This window comes from Bombina bombina, chromosome 2 (genome assembly GCF_027579735.1).
Source record: "Bombina bombina isolate aBomBom1 chromosome 2, aBomBom1.pri, whole genome shotgun sequence".
NCBI lineage: Eukaryota > Metazoa > Chordata > Amphibia > Anura > Bombinatoridae > Bombina > Bombina bombina.
The window spans coordinates 306,706,780-306,724,307 of NC_069500.1; the positions used below are offsets into that span (position 1 = coordinate 306,706,780).

Below are 17,528 nucleotides of genomic sequence, written 5' to 3' on the forward strand. Positions count from 1 at the left end.
CATACATCTGGGATATGATATCTATCTTCAATAGGTGCTCCTCTATTAAGAAAAGATCGATTCTAGAGAAGTTCCTATGTGATTTCGATTCACAGGAATATTCTCTCATATCTGGATGTTGTGTTCTCCAGATATCTTTTAACTTTAGTGATGCACAAAATTCTCTAAAAAATTTAGCCTCCTTCCTATATTTTGAAGCACTCTTTTGTCGAAACCTATCTATTTCAGGATGTAGCACCATATTGAAGTCCCCTGATAATATTATATTCTGCCCTAAATAAGGGATTAATTTTTGCTTGATATTACCCCAGAATTCCCTATCGAATTCGTTCGGCCCATAAACATTGCAGATTGTCCATATTTTGTGTGCTGCTTCGATTTGAACAATCAAAAATCTGCCGGCTGTATCAATTTCTTTACTTATTACTTTATATGTAATTTTTTTACTGAATATAATTGCGACCCCCCGCTTTCTATGTGTGCATGGTGTTGCTATTATTTCATTCACCCAATTCGCTCTAAGTTTTACTATCTCATCTTCCTTTAGGTGTAGTTCCTGTAATAATATTATGTCTGGATCTATTTTCTTAATTGATTTTAAAATACCTTTGCGCTTTGCTGGAGATGACACACCTCCAACATTCCAGGAAATGAAGTTTAAACTTCTACACATCTAAGAATTAAATTCGTTTTACTTCTAAGCCAGACCGCCTCTAGAGGGGTACCCGGGGGCGGGCGGGGAAGAGAGGAAAAAAAAAAAAAAAAAAAAAAAAAAAGGGGGGAGGACAGGGGGAGAGAAAGAAGGAACGGGGAAAAAGGGGAAAACCACAACATATAACAAATAAAACCTGCATCCATTCACTACCCAAGCTTACTATATCTGTGCAAGCTGGTAATTTCCCTTCACTGCCATTCATTGTATATCTCTTTTGCTATCTTGATCTTAAATGTGCTGGTGTATTTGCCTAGTTACACCTTGATATTCTTTGTTTTACAGTATGTCCTAGCTTCTTCTGGGGTGTTTAACAGATTTTGCCCTTCTTTCTCTTCTATAATTAACCTTGCTGGATACCTGAGGCTAGCCTTTATACCTGCCTTAATAAGGGCTGAACAATATGGTGACATTTCTCTTCTTCTAGCTGTCGTATCGGAAGAAAAGTCCTGAAATAATAGAACTTGTGTGCCTTCAATACTAAATGATTTAATCTTTCGGTATTGCTGCATAACCCTGATTTTATCTTGAAAACACAGGTATCTGATAACTATCATTCTAGGGCGTTTTTTATTATCTGCATCTGACCTACTTGGACCGACCCTGTGTGCTCTTTCTACTGCCAATTTATCCCCCTGTAATTCCAGGCCCAATAGCGTGGGTAACCTAATGGAAGCAAATTGTATCAGGTCTGAAAATTCACTGTTTTCTGGCAAGCCCACCACCCTCACATTGTTTCGGCGCGATCTATCCTCAAGATCGTCAACTTTGTTTTGCAAAGTTTTAATGGTGTCTGTGAGTTTATGGTTATTTGTTTCCTGTATAGTATATAAGTCTTCTAACTCTGATATTCGAGTCTCTGCCTCTGTCAGTCTACTGGAGAACTGCCTGATCTCCACCGTCAACCCAGCCAAATCTTTTTTCAATGACTCAAGTTGTGGTACAATCAGCTCTGCTAACTGATTATTCGTAATCTGTATGTCTGTGCCGGCGGCGGCCACCATGGAAGTCTCCAGCAGGCTATCTGCTACTGCCTCATTTAATGGCTTATTGCCTTTCTTATCTCTCTTGACGGGCATAATTGGGGATCTTTGTTTCATATTAGTCATATATCTTTCCATGAAGTGTCGTGTATAAAAACAAAATTGTCACAAGTGGTGAATCTTGTATATGCCTATATACCTATAGGCATGTATGTGCACAATATATAAGTAAAAGTGAAAAGTGTGAAAGAAAGAGAAGAAGAAGAAAAAAAAAAAAAAAAAAAAAAAAAAAAAAAGAAAAAGAGAGAGAGGAGAAAAAAAAACAAAAAAGAAAAAATTGGAGGTTATGTGACCTCTATTCACAGTGTGAATTGCAAACGGCTCCTTCCCACGAAGCCTAAACAGTTTCAAACAATCTTGTGTGTGTGTATAAAAAATAAAAGTGCTTTACTTTTTAAGGGAATTATATGTTTTCACACCCCCATAACTTCTTATGCTAATAGTATTTATGCTTATATCGTCAAATTGATATATTGCTCTTTCAAAAATGAATAGCTCTAAAATTAGGTATGACAGTTATATGTAAAATAAATGGCAGAAACACAAAGCAAAGATATACATGCAAACAAAAAGAAATATGTAGCAGCAGATCAACTGGGCCAAAGTCCTCTGCCTCCTTGCATACAATATAGGAAGATAATCTGTATTCAGACTGTGCCAATCTACACTTTGTCACTGCAAAACGATGCTCTCTTTCTCAAAGTGTCTTATTGCCTCTTGCTAGAGACCAGGAGGCAGATCTGCTATAGTCCAGATTTAAATGGATATATATAAACAGTCTCTCATAGCATTTTTGGCAATATAGTCCTTTGACCCTTTATTTAATCCACAGATAGAGTTAAAACCTTTATGTCCACCAGGTAGATTTTAAACCTGCACGCCTTTATCTTTGCTGCCTAGGGTGTACCAACAGCCGGATAGGCGAAATAACAAGCCTTCAAAAAATGTCATGAGAAACCGTTGTTTGGCATCCTTTAGCTTCTATAGGCCTCCCAGCTGCCTTCTCAGAGGGCCCTCAATATGTGCACAAATATAGGTTAGTTATATCCTAACTTTTAAGAGATATATAATAAAACCTTCTGAGATTTGATAAGTCATAACAGAGTATTCCCAGAGGCAAAGATAACTTTATCCAAGCAGCTGACTATTAAAGTTGCCTTGCTGCATATAGGCCTCCTCACCCAACGGTTAAACACCGGCTCTTCGAGTATGCCATTACTTGTGTGCAAACAAAGATTGATCCTTAAGTCCTATGCAGAGACACAATATCTGTTAAAGGCTTAGTGTATCATATGTCCCCATATGTCTCCTTATGACTCTCAGTTTGCATTAGGCTTACAGTATAAAGTGCTGGCTTCTATGCTGTTTTATAATGAAATTGTACTTGCGGTTTTTCTGCCTCAGGGCATGCAGCTCATGTGTTCCGTCACCCTCACTTGGACGTCGATCCAAACGAGACACCTCCCGTTCGCGCCAACCTCCCGTGGGGCCGACACTGAGTCAGATCCTGCTGAAATTCCCGCACTTGTCTCGCTTACTCTTTAGTAAGGACCTGGGCTGGGACCGGCACCTTCCTCCTCTATTGCTGCACCGCGTCAGCAGAAAGGGTTCCTCCACCAGCTTTTCCTCTGCTCACAGGTGTAAGTGAGTGGATGCGGTCAGTACCACCTGACCTTGGCGGTTAGCGCTGACTTCCGTAGAGCTCCGTGAACTCTGTCACCCCAAGGCTTCCGCAATCATCGCTGCCATTGGGGACCAGGAGCTGGGGTGATGCAAAAACTCTCTGCTGCTGAGTGCGCAGAGCATAGAGCGCGCGTGTGTTCTCTCACGCTCCTCCCCCGGAAGTCCAGGGGATTCCTCACTTACTGAGCTCCATTGGACTCATCAAACTAAGTTTAATGAACAAAAACATTTGCTAACAGCACCTATTTAAATAATCACACAACAGACTGCATCATCATCAAACTAAGTTTAATGAACAAAAACATAATTTATGTAAGAACTTACCTGATAAATTAATTTCTTTCATATTAGCAAGAGTCCATGAGCTAGTGACGTATGGGATATACATTCCTACCAGGAGGGGCAAAGTTTCCCAAACCTCAAAATGCCTATAAATACACCCCTCACCACACCCACAAATCAGTTTAACGCATAGCCAAGAAGTGGGGTGATAAGAAAAAAGTGCGAAAGCATAAAAAAATAAGGAATTGGAATAATTGTGCTTTATACAAAAAAATCATAACCACCACAAAAAGGGTGGGCCTCATGGACTCTTGCTAATATGAAAGAAATGAATTTATCAGGTAAGTTCTTACATAAATTATGTTTTCTTTCATGTAATTAGCAAGAGTCCATGAGCTAGTGACGTATGGGATAATGACTACCCAAGATGTGGATCTTCCACGCAAGAGTCACTAGAGAGGGAGGGATAAAATAAAGACAGCCAATTCCGCTGAAAATAATCCACACCCAAAATAAAGTTTAAATCTTATAATGAAAAAAACTGAAATTATAAGCAGAAGAATCAAACTGAAACAGCTGCCTGAAGTACTTTTCTACCAAAAACTGCTTCAGAAGAAGAAAACACATCCAAATGGTAGAATTTAGTAAAAGTATGCAAAGAAGACCAAGTTGCTGCTTTGCAAATCTGATCAACCGAAGCTTCATTCCTAAACGCCCAGGAAGTAGAAACTGACCTAGTAAAATGAGCTGTAATCCTTTGAGGCAGAGTTTTACCCGACTCGACATAAGCATGATGAATTAAAGATTTCAACCAAGATGCCAAAGAAATGGCAGAGGCCTTCTGACCTTTCCTAGAACCGGAAAAGATAACAAATAGACTAGAAGTCTTTCGGAAATTCTTAGTAGCTTCAACATAATATTTCAAAGCTCTAACTACATCCAAAGAATGCAATGATCTCTCCTTAGAATTCTTAGGATTAGGACACAATGAAGGAACCACAATTTCTCTACTAATGTTGTTAGAATTCACAACCTTAGGTAAAAATTTAAAAGAAGTTCGCAACACCGCCTTATCCTGATGAAAAATCAGAAAAGGAGACTCACATAAAGAGCAGATAATTCAGAAACTCTTCTAGCAGAAGAGATGGCCAAAAGAAACAAAACTTTCCAAGAAAGTAATTTAATGTCCAGTGAATGCATATGATCTCTCCTTAGAATTCTTAGGATTAGGACACAATGAAGGAACCACAATTTCTCTACTAATGTTGTTAGAATTCACAACCTTAGGTAAAAATTTAAAAGAAGTTCGCAACACCGCCTTATCCTGATGAAAAATCAGAAAAGGAGACTCACATAAAGAGCAGATAATTCAGAAACTCTTCTAGCAGAAGAGATGGCCAAAAGAAACAAAACTTTCCAAGAAAGTAATTTAATGTCCAGTGAATGCATAGGTTCAAACGGAGGAGCTTGAAGAGCCCCCCAGAACCAAATTCAAACTCCAAGGAGGAGAAATTGATTTAATAACAGGTTTTATACGAACCAAAGCTTGTACAAAACAATGAATATCAGGAAGATTAGCAATCTTTCTGTGAAAAAGAACAGAAAGAGCAGAGATTTGTCCTTTCAAGGAACTTGCAGACAAACCTTTATCCAAACCATCCTGAAGAAACTGTAAAATTCTCGGAATTCTAAAAGAATGCCAGGAAAAATGATGAGAAAGACACCAAGAAATGTAAGTCTTCCAAACTCGATAATATATCTGTCAGGAACCAAGCCTCCAGATTAAAAAGAAAAAGAAAAGGTCTGGGAGGCATTCTGCTAAGAAGGGCTGTGTGGGGATTTGAACCTGTGGTTACTATTCCTGTGTGCTTGCAAGTCGGTTTGCTTGTGTGTTGAGCCACAGCCAGTTCTAGGAATAGCAAGGAACTTAAAAGATCTGATAAATAACTATTTGCCTTACTTGTTATTACACCTGTGCAACATACAGGTGTTCTCAATTCTGGAATTAATCAGAACCAACCCTGTGCAAAACCTCCCTATTTAAGGATGGCTTTTAGTCTGCATTGGTGTCTTCACATTGGATCTGTTTTGTCAAGTCAGAATCTGTTTCCTGTACTTCTTTGGAGAAAAACTTCACCTTTGCACCTGTTTACAAGGTATTACCAGGAGAAAGCCTTTACCTTTAAACCTGTTACCAGTTCACAAGTTTGTATCCTGCCTTGTGCAATTCTTGCACTCAACTATAACCAGGAGAAAGACTTTACCTTTAAACCTGTTACCAGTTCACAAGTTTGTATCCTGCCTTTTGCAATTCCTGCACTCAACTATAACCAGGAGAAAGACTTTACCTTTAAACCTGCTACCTGTTTACAAGTTGTTTTCTGCCTTGTGCAAATCTTACATTTCAGTTATTATCAGGAGAAAGACTTTCCTTTTTGAATCTGCATCTCTGCTTACTTCGTTTGTTTATTTTCACTCCTGCTGTATGTGGTCTTAACATACCTGAGTAGCATATTTAAATATTCTGCAAGTATTTGCTTAAACAAAGTATTTTGTTGTTTAAATAAATTTATCATTTTCAATCAGTATGGCTTCTACTAATCTTCCTTTAAAGCAACTGTTCCAGACAATGAGGCTCTCACATGATATCCTGAGACAGAACATGACAATATCTTCCTAGATACAGATTTACGAGCCTGTAACATAGTATTAATCACAGAGTCAGAGAAACCTCTTTGACTAAGAATCAAGCATTCAATCTCCATACCTTCAAATTTAAGGATTTGAGATCCTGATGGAAAAAAGGACCTTGTGACAAAAGGTCTGGTCTTAACGGAAGAGTCCACGGTTGGCAAGAGGCCATCCGGACAAGATCCGCATACCAAAACCTGTGAGGCCATGCTGGAGCCACCAGCAGAACAAACGAGCATTCCTTCAGAATCTTGGAGATTACTCTTGGAAGAAGAACTAGAGGCGGAAAGATATAGGCAGGATGATACTTCCAAGGAAGTGACAATGCATCCACTGCTTCCGCCTGAGGATCCCTGGATCTGGACAGATACCTGGGAAGTTTCTTGTTTAGATGAGAAGCCATCAGATCTATTTCTGGAAGTCCCCACATTTGAACAATCTGAAGAAATACCTCTGGGTGAAGAGACCATTCACCCGGATGTAACGTTTGGCGACTGAGATAATCCGCTTCCCAATTGTCTATACCTGGGATATGAACCGCAGAAATTAGACAGGAGCTGGATTCCGCCCATACCAGTATTCGAGATACTTCTTTCATAGCCAGAGGACTGTGAGTCCCTCCTTGATGATTGATATATGCCACAGTTGTGACATTGTCTGAAAACAAATGAACGATTCTCTCTTTAGAAGAGGCCATGACTGAAGAGCTCTGAAAATTGAACGGAGTTCCAAAATATTGATTGGTAATCTCACCTCCTGAGATTCCCAAACCCCTTGTGCTGTCAGAGACCCCCAAACAGCTCCCCAACCTGTCAGACTTGCATCTGTTGAAATCACAGTCCAGGTCGGAAGAACAAAAGAAGCCCCCTGAACTAAAACGATGGTGATCTGTCCACCACGTCAGAGAGTGTCGTACAATCGGTTTTAAAGATATCATTTGAGATATCTTTGTGTAATCCCTGCACCACTGGTTCAGCATACAGAGCTGAAGAGGTCGCATGTGAAAATGAGCAAAGGGGATCGCGTCCGATGCAGCAGTGATAAGACCTAGAATTTCCATGCATAAGGCTACCGAAGGGAATAATTGAGACTGAAGGTTTCGACAAGCTGAAATCAATTTTAGACGTCTCTTGTCTGTCAGAGACAGAGTCATGGACACTGAATCTATCTGGAAACCTAAAAAGGTTACCCTTGTCTGAGGAATCAATGAACTTTTCGGTAAATTGATCCTCCAACCATGATCTCGAAGAAACAATACAAGTCGATTCGTATGATATTCTGCTAAATGTGAAGACTGAGCAAGTACCAAGATATCGTCCAAATAAGGAAATACCACAATACCCTGTTCTCTGATTACAGATAGTAGGGCACCGAGAACCTTTGTAAAAATCCTTGGAGCTGTTGCTAGGCCAAACGGCAGAGCCACAAACTGGTAACGCTTGTCTAGGAAAGAGAATCTCAGAAACTGAAAGTGATCTGGAAGAATCGGAATATGCAGATATGCATCCTGTAAATCTATTGTGGACATATAATGCCCTTGCTGAACAAAAGGCAGGATAGTCCTTATAGTTACCATTTTGAATGTTGGTATCCTTACATAACAATTCAATATTTTTAAATCCAGAACTGGTCTGAAGGAATTCTCCTTCTTTGGTACAATGAAGAGATTTGAATAAAACCCCAGTCCCTGTTCCAGAACTGGAACTGGCATAATTACTCCAGCCAACTCTAGATCTGAAACACATTTCAGAAATGCTTGAGCCTTCTCTGGATTTACTGGGACACGGGAAAGAAAAAATCTTTTTACAGGAGGCCTTATCTTGAAGCCAATTCTGTACCCTTCTGAAACAATGTTCTGAATCCAAAGATTGTGAATTGAATTGATCCAAATTTCTTTGAAAAATTGTAATCTGCCCCCTACCAGCTGGGCTGGAATGAGGGCCGCACCTTCATGTGGACTTTGGAGCTGGCTTTGGTTTTCTAAAAGGCTTGGATTTATTCCAGACTGGAGATGGTTTCCAAACTGATACCGCTCCTGTGGGTGAAGGATCAGGCTTTTGTTCCTTATTGTGACGAAAGGAACGAAAACGATTATTAGACCTAAATTTACCTCTAGATTTTTTATCCTGTGGTAAAAAAGTTCCTTTCCCTCCAGTAACAGTTGAGATAATAGAATCCAACTGTGAACCAAATAATTTATTACCCTGGAAAGAAAGGGAAAGCAAAGTTGACTTAGAAGACATATCCGCATTCCAAGTTTTAAGCCATAAAGCTCTTCTAGCTAAAATGGCTAGAGACATATACCTGACATCAACCCTAATGATATCAAAGATGGCATCACAAATAAAGTTATTAGCATGTTGAAGAAGATTAACAATGCTATGAGAATTATGATCTGTTACTTGTTGCGCTAAAGCTTCTAACCAAAAAGTTGAAGCTGCAGCAACATCCGCTAAAGATATAGCAGGTCTAAGAAGATTACCTGAACATAAGTAAGCTTTTCTTAGAAAGGATTCAATTTTCCTATCTAAAGGATCCTTAAAGGAAGTACTATCTGCCGTAGGAATAGTAGTACGTTTAGCAAGAGTAGAGATAGCCCCATCAACCTTAGGGATTTTGTCCCAAAACCCTAATCTGTCAGATGGCACAGGATATAATTGCTTAAAACGTTTAGAAGGAGTAAAAGAATTACCCAAATTATTCCATTCCCTGGAGATTACTTCAGAAATAGCATCAGAGACAGGAAAAACTTCTGGAATAACTACAGGAGATTTAAAAACCTTATTTAAACGTTTAGATTTAGTATCAAGAGGACCAGAATCCTCTATTTCTAATGCAATTAAGACTTCTTTAAGTAAAGAACGAATAAATTCCATTTTGAATAAATATGAAGATTTATCAGCATCAACCTCTGGAACAGAATCCTCTGAACCAGAGGAATCATTATCAGAATCAGAACGATGATGTTCATTTAAAAATTCATCTGAAATATGAGAAGTTTTAAAAGACCTTTTACGTTTACTAGAAGGAGGAATAACATACATAGCCTTCTTAATGGATTTAGAAACAAAATCTCTTATGTTAACAGGAACACTCTGAGTATTAGATGTTGAAGGAACAACAACAGGTAATGTAACATTACTAAAGGAAATATTATCTGCATTAACAAGTTTGTCATGACATTCATTACAAACAGCTGGAGGAACAGATACCACAAGTTTACAGCAAATACACTTAACTTTGGTAGACCCAGCACTAGGCAGCGATTTTCCAGAAGTATCTTCTGACTCAGGGTCAATCTGGGACATCTTGCAATATGTAATAGAAAAAACAACATATAAAGCAAAATTGATCAAATTCCTTAAATGACAGTTTCAGGAATGGGAAAAAATGCCAGTGAACAAGCTTCTAGCAACCAGAAGCAATAAACAATGATACTTAAATAATGTGGAGACAATAGTGACGCCCATATTTTTTAGCGCCAAAAAAGACGCCCACATTATTTGGCGCCTAAATGCTTTTGGCGCCAAAAATGACGCCACATCCGGAACGCCAAAACTTTTGGCGCAAAAAAACGTCAAAAATGACGCAACTTCCGGCGACACGTATGACGCCGGAAACAAAGAAAAAAAATGTTTGCGCCAAAAAAGTCTGCGCCAAGAATGACGCAATAAAATGAAGCATTTTCAGCCCCCGCGAGCCTAACAGCCCACAGGGAAAAAGTCAAATTTTAAGGTAAGAAAAAAATTGATTTATTCATATGCATTATCCCAAATATGAAACTGACTGTCTGAAATAAGGAACGTTGAACATCTTGAATCAAGGCAAATAAATGTTTGAACACATATATTTAGAACTTTATATAAAAGTGCCCAACCATAGCTTAGAGTGTCACAGAAAATAAGACTTACTTACCCCAGGACACTCATCTACATGTAGTAGAAAGCCAAACCAGTACTGAAACGAGAATCAGTAGAGGTAATGGTATATATAAGAGTATATCGTCGATCTGAAAAGGGAGGTAAGAGATGAATCTCTACGACCGATAACAGAGAACCTATGAAATAGACCCCGTAGAAGGAGATCATTGAATTCAATTAGGCAATACTCTCTCCACATCCCTCTGACATTCACTGCACGCTGAGAGGAAAACCGGGCTCCAACCTGCTGTGGAGCGCATATTAACGTAGAATCTAGAACAAACTTACTTCACCACCTCCATAGGAGGCAAAGTTTGTAAAACTGATTTGTGGGTGTGGTGAGGGGTGTATATATAGACATTTTGAGGTTTGGGAAACTTTGCCCCTCCTGGTAGGAATGTATATCCCATACATCACTAGCTCATGGACTCTTGCTAATTACATGAAAGAAAACGTTTTTTTACTTGCATTTTTCTGCAATCAGTTCTCTGCATTGCTAGCATGTTAGATAATATTGGGTCTGCACCTATAATATGCATTTCAATCTGCAGTGATTAATAAGCAGTTAGGCACCCTCCCCTCAAGCTGCTGGAAAGGAAGATAATAGGGAAGTGCCTGCTAAATTTTGCTCGATAGATCTGGTCTGATCTGTGTACACAGATCAATTTAAGGCTGTTAAGTTGCATAACTTTGCTGCAAAACAAGCGGACAGCTCCACCTACTGGCTATTTTAATTAGTACATTGCTTTCCAAAAGTTTTTCAATAGCAGTCACATGACTGAAAAAAAGGTTGTTATTCTGAAACGGCGCAAATTGAACCGGCGTAAACCGAGGGCCACCTGTACTAGATTGCCAAATGTTATTTCCTATGCTATAATTTATTATTATCTAAGTATATACTGTAACACATCTTCAACAACTGATCCCAATGGAGGTTTTTTGACTTTGCAAACTCCTAGCAGAGAAACAGTCTCAATCAAGGATCTCCCTTCTATAAATAGGGGTGCAAGACAGGTCAATATATATAGGTGACCCTGGGGAAAATTGCTCATTAGAAGAGGTAATGTCAACTGCAGCTACACATCTGTGATTAACTAGTAGTGGCATAGCAGCCATAATTTCAGCCATGAGCAGAATATATATCATCTATAAATTTAGAGGACAGCTCTGAAGAGCTCGAGAATCCAGGCTGAGTAGCAGTAAACATCTGGCCACTGATAAATGCAGACACTCCCTTTATAGGATTAGAAAAGTGTTTAATGCATGAATCCCACAACAGAGAGAGAAAAAAGATAGATTTTCAAAGTAAGCAGAAATATGAGGGACTTACATGGTCAGAAGATCTACCTTCAATCCAAGTCTATGATCCAGGAACATGAGCTGCATTAGACTGCTCCATAGGTAATAAAGCAGAGACAAGTGGGGGGACAAGTATGGCACAAAATACACAACTCAGACATTAGCAACTGTCAGGTTTTTAACAGAAAACAATAGTGTTCAGAAATGCAGGAAAATGTTCTCAGTTTCAAAAACATGGCTCAGGAAAAATCAGTTTTCATTCAGCTAAGGCCATCAGAAAGAAGGGGAGATTACCCATAATGTTTCAATAAGTGCACACCTTTCTGTAGTTCTTTAACCCCTTCCTGCACTGCCGGCAATGTCTCCTGTGCTGAAAAAATAAGTGTCTCTTAAAGGACCCCTATAAACACTGTGACCAGATGTTCAGGGAATAGCCTATGGGCTACAGAAAGCGAAATAACTACTTACCCGCAGCAGTCTGCAATCAATATAAAATCCCATCCAAGGAAGTGCTAACACAGTTCCAATGCAATTCAAGAACAGGGGAATGGAAGATAAATCCACATTTCAGAAGATTTCTCACTTCCCAGTGTAACTATTTTCAACACCTTTGTCCATGATGCACTATTGAAGGGGAGAATTGTTCCCAGATCAATTAGAGAACCCCTTTCAACTATGTAAACATTGGAGCACTTTCACGTTATTCTGCTAGAGGCAAAACATAATGAACAATTACAGGGGAGTGCTGGGAAATGGGAAGTTCTAGAATGTAGAGGTGTTTTGCCTGTTTCAGATGGACAGGGAATATATATCCCACATGCAATTATTTGTGGACTCTCACCATCATATGAAAGGAAATAAAAAATAATTTTGGACAAGAGAGAGAGAGAAAACATTCAGTATGAGACCACCTTATCACACATTAAAACTTACTTTGTAACAGCTATACTAGTTAGAGGCGTTGTAGGAGCTCCTTTCCTGTAAAGGAAAGCAAAATTAGTACAGCTAAGTCCAAGAAAAAAATGCTTCATCATACACTTATGTATTTAAAACACAGTTGCTCTTTGGGTTACAGAAAAAACAAATAGGTCCACAAGTTCTTATTGCCTCTATGGATTTCAAAACAGTAGAACTTAAACATTTGGGACATTAATTAGGTAAATTAAAATGAAACAGATTAATAAACACAAACTGTGAATCTTGAGAAAGAGAGTAAAAGGAATACACGTTAAAGAAAAAAACTATAGTAAAAATAAAATGATCTATTAGAGCATTTCCTTTCTAAACAAATTTACAGGGTGTTTAACCAAGGTAAAGTTTTGAAATTAGTTCTTACAAGATTTAAATCACACAACACTCTTAGCTTCCAATATTTCTTACCATAGACAGACATCCCCACAAATAAGTGCAAGTGCGCTGTTCCAGCCATAGACCGCCACTGGGAAATTAAAGGCAGTGATAATACCAACCAAACCCACAGGGTTCCACTGTTCAATCAGAGCATGGCCAGGTCCTTTAAAAAAAAAAAAAAAAAAAATTAGCATGAAGTGCATCAGTGTTTATTCAGTAGGATTCCTATGAATACCAGGCCAGGCCTTGTCTGATTTATCCTTTAACACATCTAATATTTGCACGTGTTGCCTAATAAAGCACACAAATTATTAAACAAATTATTCATATCAGAATAAAATGAAAACCGTTATTGTATCACTCAAACAATCAAAACAACGCTTTAGGGAACTATAGGTTTTCTTACTTTCTGAAGGTAAAATAGGTCCCCCAATGACACGAGAAAGGCCAACTGCATAGTCGCAAATATCAATACATTTCTGAACTTCTCCAACACCTTCAACCAAAATTTTTCCCATCTCCAGAGATTCCTAAAATGGGAGAGTATAAAATATGTATTTACATGTATTCAGAACTAGTTGCATTTTTTTTAAATAACCAATTATATACAAATGACAAAAAAAACAAATATACTTTGATGCATCACTGACACTTAGGTCTGTGAGGAGGTTACATTTTTACAGCATGCTGCTCCTACAAGAACCAATTTTCTGTTATTAAAAAAGTCTAAATAAATATTTTTTGTTAAGGAAGATTCTCTAATAACTATTCCTGGGGTTGTGGGATGGGTATGCTTTGTCCTTATATAAGTCCCAATAAACTGTACCTCACTTCATTTATTTAGCAAATGCCTCTCTAGGGCAAGAGTAGGTAAATGAAACCATGATAGATATCATCCATAATGCATACCTATAACATCAATTAACCTCCTCCCAGCTAAGGGAGGCATTTGCCAGCATGAGGAAGTGTGGTGCGCGAAAAAAAACTGCGAAAAAAAACAACACAAGAAAACCCTAATACAAATTATGAGATAGTGGCCCTAAGTAACAGATGGAAGCCACACAGTGAGAATTTATACAAAGAACATGGGCAATCATATCCCAACACATTTCAGATGGAGAACAACCCACTCCTTTACTGTAACATGCACACAAGTGTAGCGGCATTTAGTATCCCCATTCGAGCGGAAACACACTGCTGGAAGTATAGATTTTACAAGTGCGGGTTAGTAAATAGTTTGAGTGAGAGCGAAACTATGTGCGCAAACTTAAAATGAATGTAGTTTTATGAATAAGTGCCCGGTATCTAAAAATACTCTTTCACACTTTCATTCACTAAACTTCACATTGAAGCTTAGTTTTTAAAAATACTTACCTTTTCATTAAGAAAAGTAGACCGATGTTCTGTCGAAACAGTGAATTCGTCGAAATCTCCAACAGCAGATTTCGATGAGTTTGCTCTAGTGCACATGCACGCGCGTGCCCGGAAAGCATTACAAAAACCTTGTCGGATTTTCCAATCGCCACACTGTGCAAACAACAGTTACATGTCACTGACTTTTTTGGAAAACCCGTCAAGTTTTCCAATAGCTGCATGTGCTTAGACATCGGGGTAGATTTATCATACCCCTGGCGGACATGATTCGCTATATCATGTCCACTGCTTGTGCAATGCCGCCCCCTGCAGATTTGCGGGTAATCGGCCGCTAGCAGGGAGTGTCAATCAACCCGATCGTATTCGATTGGGCAGATTGATGTCCGCTGCCTCAGAGTAAGCGGAGGAGTTAAGGAGCAGCGGTCTTAAGACCGCTGCTTCTTAACTCCTGTTTCCGGTGAGCCTGAAGGCTCACGCGGAAACAGAGGCATCGGGGCCGATACGGAGATTGTTAAATCAGCCCCATTATATTTAAAGGTAAATTCTATTAACAAAACATGCTGTCTTATTGGCTGTCTATATCAATGGTATCTCTCAGCCCTCATAGTATCCCAATAATGCTTAGTGATAAATGGGGTACCTAGCTGCCCCTAGAAGTGGTAAGGATATGTTGGTTGTATATCAGAAAGCGCCTAATTAAAGGCTATGGGAAATGGGTTTGGGAAATACTGTGTATGTCTATATTTCAAATATGATTAAAAAATCTTAAAAATCTCTAAAAATTCTTACAATATTGTTTAAAACATATGATTGGGGTATGGTTCGTTGTGGTCCCTAACCGGTTAGGGTGATTTGATATTTTCAAAAACAGTTTCTAGTCTCTTATTTGGTGTGACTTCATCAGTAAAATGTGAAGCAAAAAATGTGAAACAAAAAATTCTTTGAGTGTTATAGTAGTGATGAAAAAATGTTGAAAAAAATTCTTTTAAACGTAAAGTCCAAAATATTTAAAAATGAGGTGAAATCAAAAATCAAAAAGTAAAAAATAATAGTAATAAAGTTCTTCCGTAAATCCAAATCAGTGGTTTTGGTGATTGTGAGATACCAAATATGTGAAAAAAAGTGAAAAAAATTAAATGATGAATTAAATCCAAATCCTTTTCCAATAATAAGTCTGTGATTAAAGTGAGTGTAGAAAATTATAGTTGGTGTGAATCTTCCTTCTCCTTAACAAATGGTTTGTTGTTGGTGTATTGATTCTAAGGTATTCGGTCTGTGATAAAAGACTCTATCCTTATCAAACCTGTAAACAACAAAATAACATAGTGCAATAATGCTACAAATGTAATGGAAATAATGAAAATCTGCTCACCAATGACTGTCAACGCGTTTCGGCCTCTCAGTTAGGCCTTTCTCAAGACTATCTAACCGGTTAGGGACCACAACGAACCATACCCCAATCATATATTTTAAACAATATTGTAAGAATTTTTAGAGATTTTTAAGAGGAGAGTTTAGGAATTATTATGTTAATTTTTTGTCTTTTATGAACCAAGATTGTTACCTATTATAATTGTATACTTTTACATGGATCCATGTTTTTAACTGTATGTTTTAATCATATGTTTTAATCAATTGTATGAGGAAATAAATTTGTATATATTTCAATACAGTATTCCGGAATACATTCCTACACATATGAGAATTAATCATATTTGAAATATAGACATACACAGTATTTCCCAAACCCATTTCCCATAGCCTTTAATTAGGCGCTTTCTGATATACAACCAACTTATTGGCTGTCTATGCCTTGCCATGATTGGCTAATCCTTAACTGATAACATTATTTTACACACCTTTATTTCAGTTCTCGTTTGAATTCGCCCCGGTGACAGTGTGTTTCTCTGATATTAATTTAGTGGACCCAGCGCAAGTATGTACACCTATTGCTATCTTCAATAGGTTTCCTAGTAAACCTCGTAATAGTCAATAGTGTAGGTGGATGAAGCGATTGCCAAGAAGGCTAAGGTGAATAGAAAAAGTCACAGTTTTAATGTATGCAATATAAAACACAAATCAAGCTAAAATTCATGGATTCATGATTAACAAGATAAAAACAGCATATAAACAGTAAGCGTAAAAACAACAACAGTCTATGAAAAAAAGAGTCTGTGAAAAAGACAACAATACTCTTCACATAGAGATGAAAAATATATAAATAAATAGCAATTGCATATAATGCGGAAAAAAATGTCCCAATAAAGACGTAGTTCCAATTGAGTGATCCCAATAAGGTGTAAAGTGTGAAAGATGTCCAAGATGTTCGAATATAATCACTCCATAATGATAATGCAAAAAGTGATAAAAAGATGTAAAAAATAAAAAAAGTAAAAAAATGTGAAATCCTAAAAAAAGTGGTATAAAATTTCAAAAAAGCAAAAATTCAAGAATCAAAATGTGAAAATTATTTGTGTGAAGATGAGGTGAAGATGGTGAACTTCTTATATCTTCTAATTAGTAATATCCATCAGTGAATATAATAAATCTCCTAAGTGATCCTGTGAAAAAATAAAAAACAATACTGCAGAAAATATATAACACTTGGTTAAGGTTTTGGAAATTTGCTTACTTTCAGTTAGATGTTGGCGCGTTTTCGGCCTGATAACAGGCCTTTTTCAAGACTAACTAAGATAGTCTGACTGAGAATTAAGCGTTCAATTTCCATGACATTAAGTTTAGATACTTTAGATCTGAATGGAAAAAAGGGACCTTTAGACAGAAGGTCTGGCCTTAGAGGAAGAGGCCAAAGCGGACAACTGGACATTTGGACCAGTTTTGCATACCAAATCCTGTAAGACCACACTGGGGCTATCAGGATTACAAATGATTATTCCATTATTTTTTTTAAATCACTCTAGGAAGCAGGACCAGAGGGGTAAATATATAGGCAGGCTGGAAAGACCAAGGAACTGCTAGAGCATCAAACACCTCTACCTGAAGATCCCTGGACCTCACAAGGTACATGGGAAGTTTGTTGTTCAAACGAGAGGCCATCAGATCTATTTCTGGTAGGCCCCATAGCTGTACAATCTGATAGAATACACCTTGGTGGAGAGACCACTCTCCTGGATGTAAGGATTGACATCTGAGGTTATCTACATCCTAGTCATC

General features: G+C 38.0%; 1 protein-coding gene across 1 annotated transcript in view; it reads right to left on the minus strand.

Moving 5' to 3' along the window:
- Positions 1 to 17,528, minus strand: part of LOC128648765 (alpha-aminoadipic semialdehyde dehydrogenase-like) — a 283,737-nt gene that overhangs the window by 191,535 nt on the left and 74,674 nt on the right. The window contains 3 exon segments of the mRNA XM_053701624.1: positions 12,564 to 12,608; positions 13,011 to 13,143; positions 13,387 to 13,510. Of these exon segments, the coding sequence (XP_053557599.1) occupies positions 12,564 to 12,608; positions 13,011 to 13,143; positions 13,387 to 13,510 (302 nt within the window).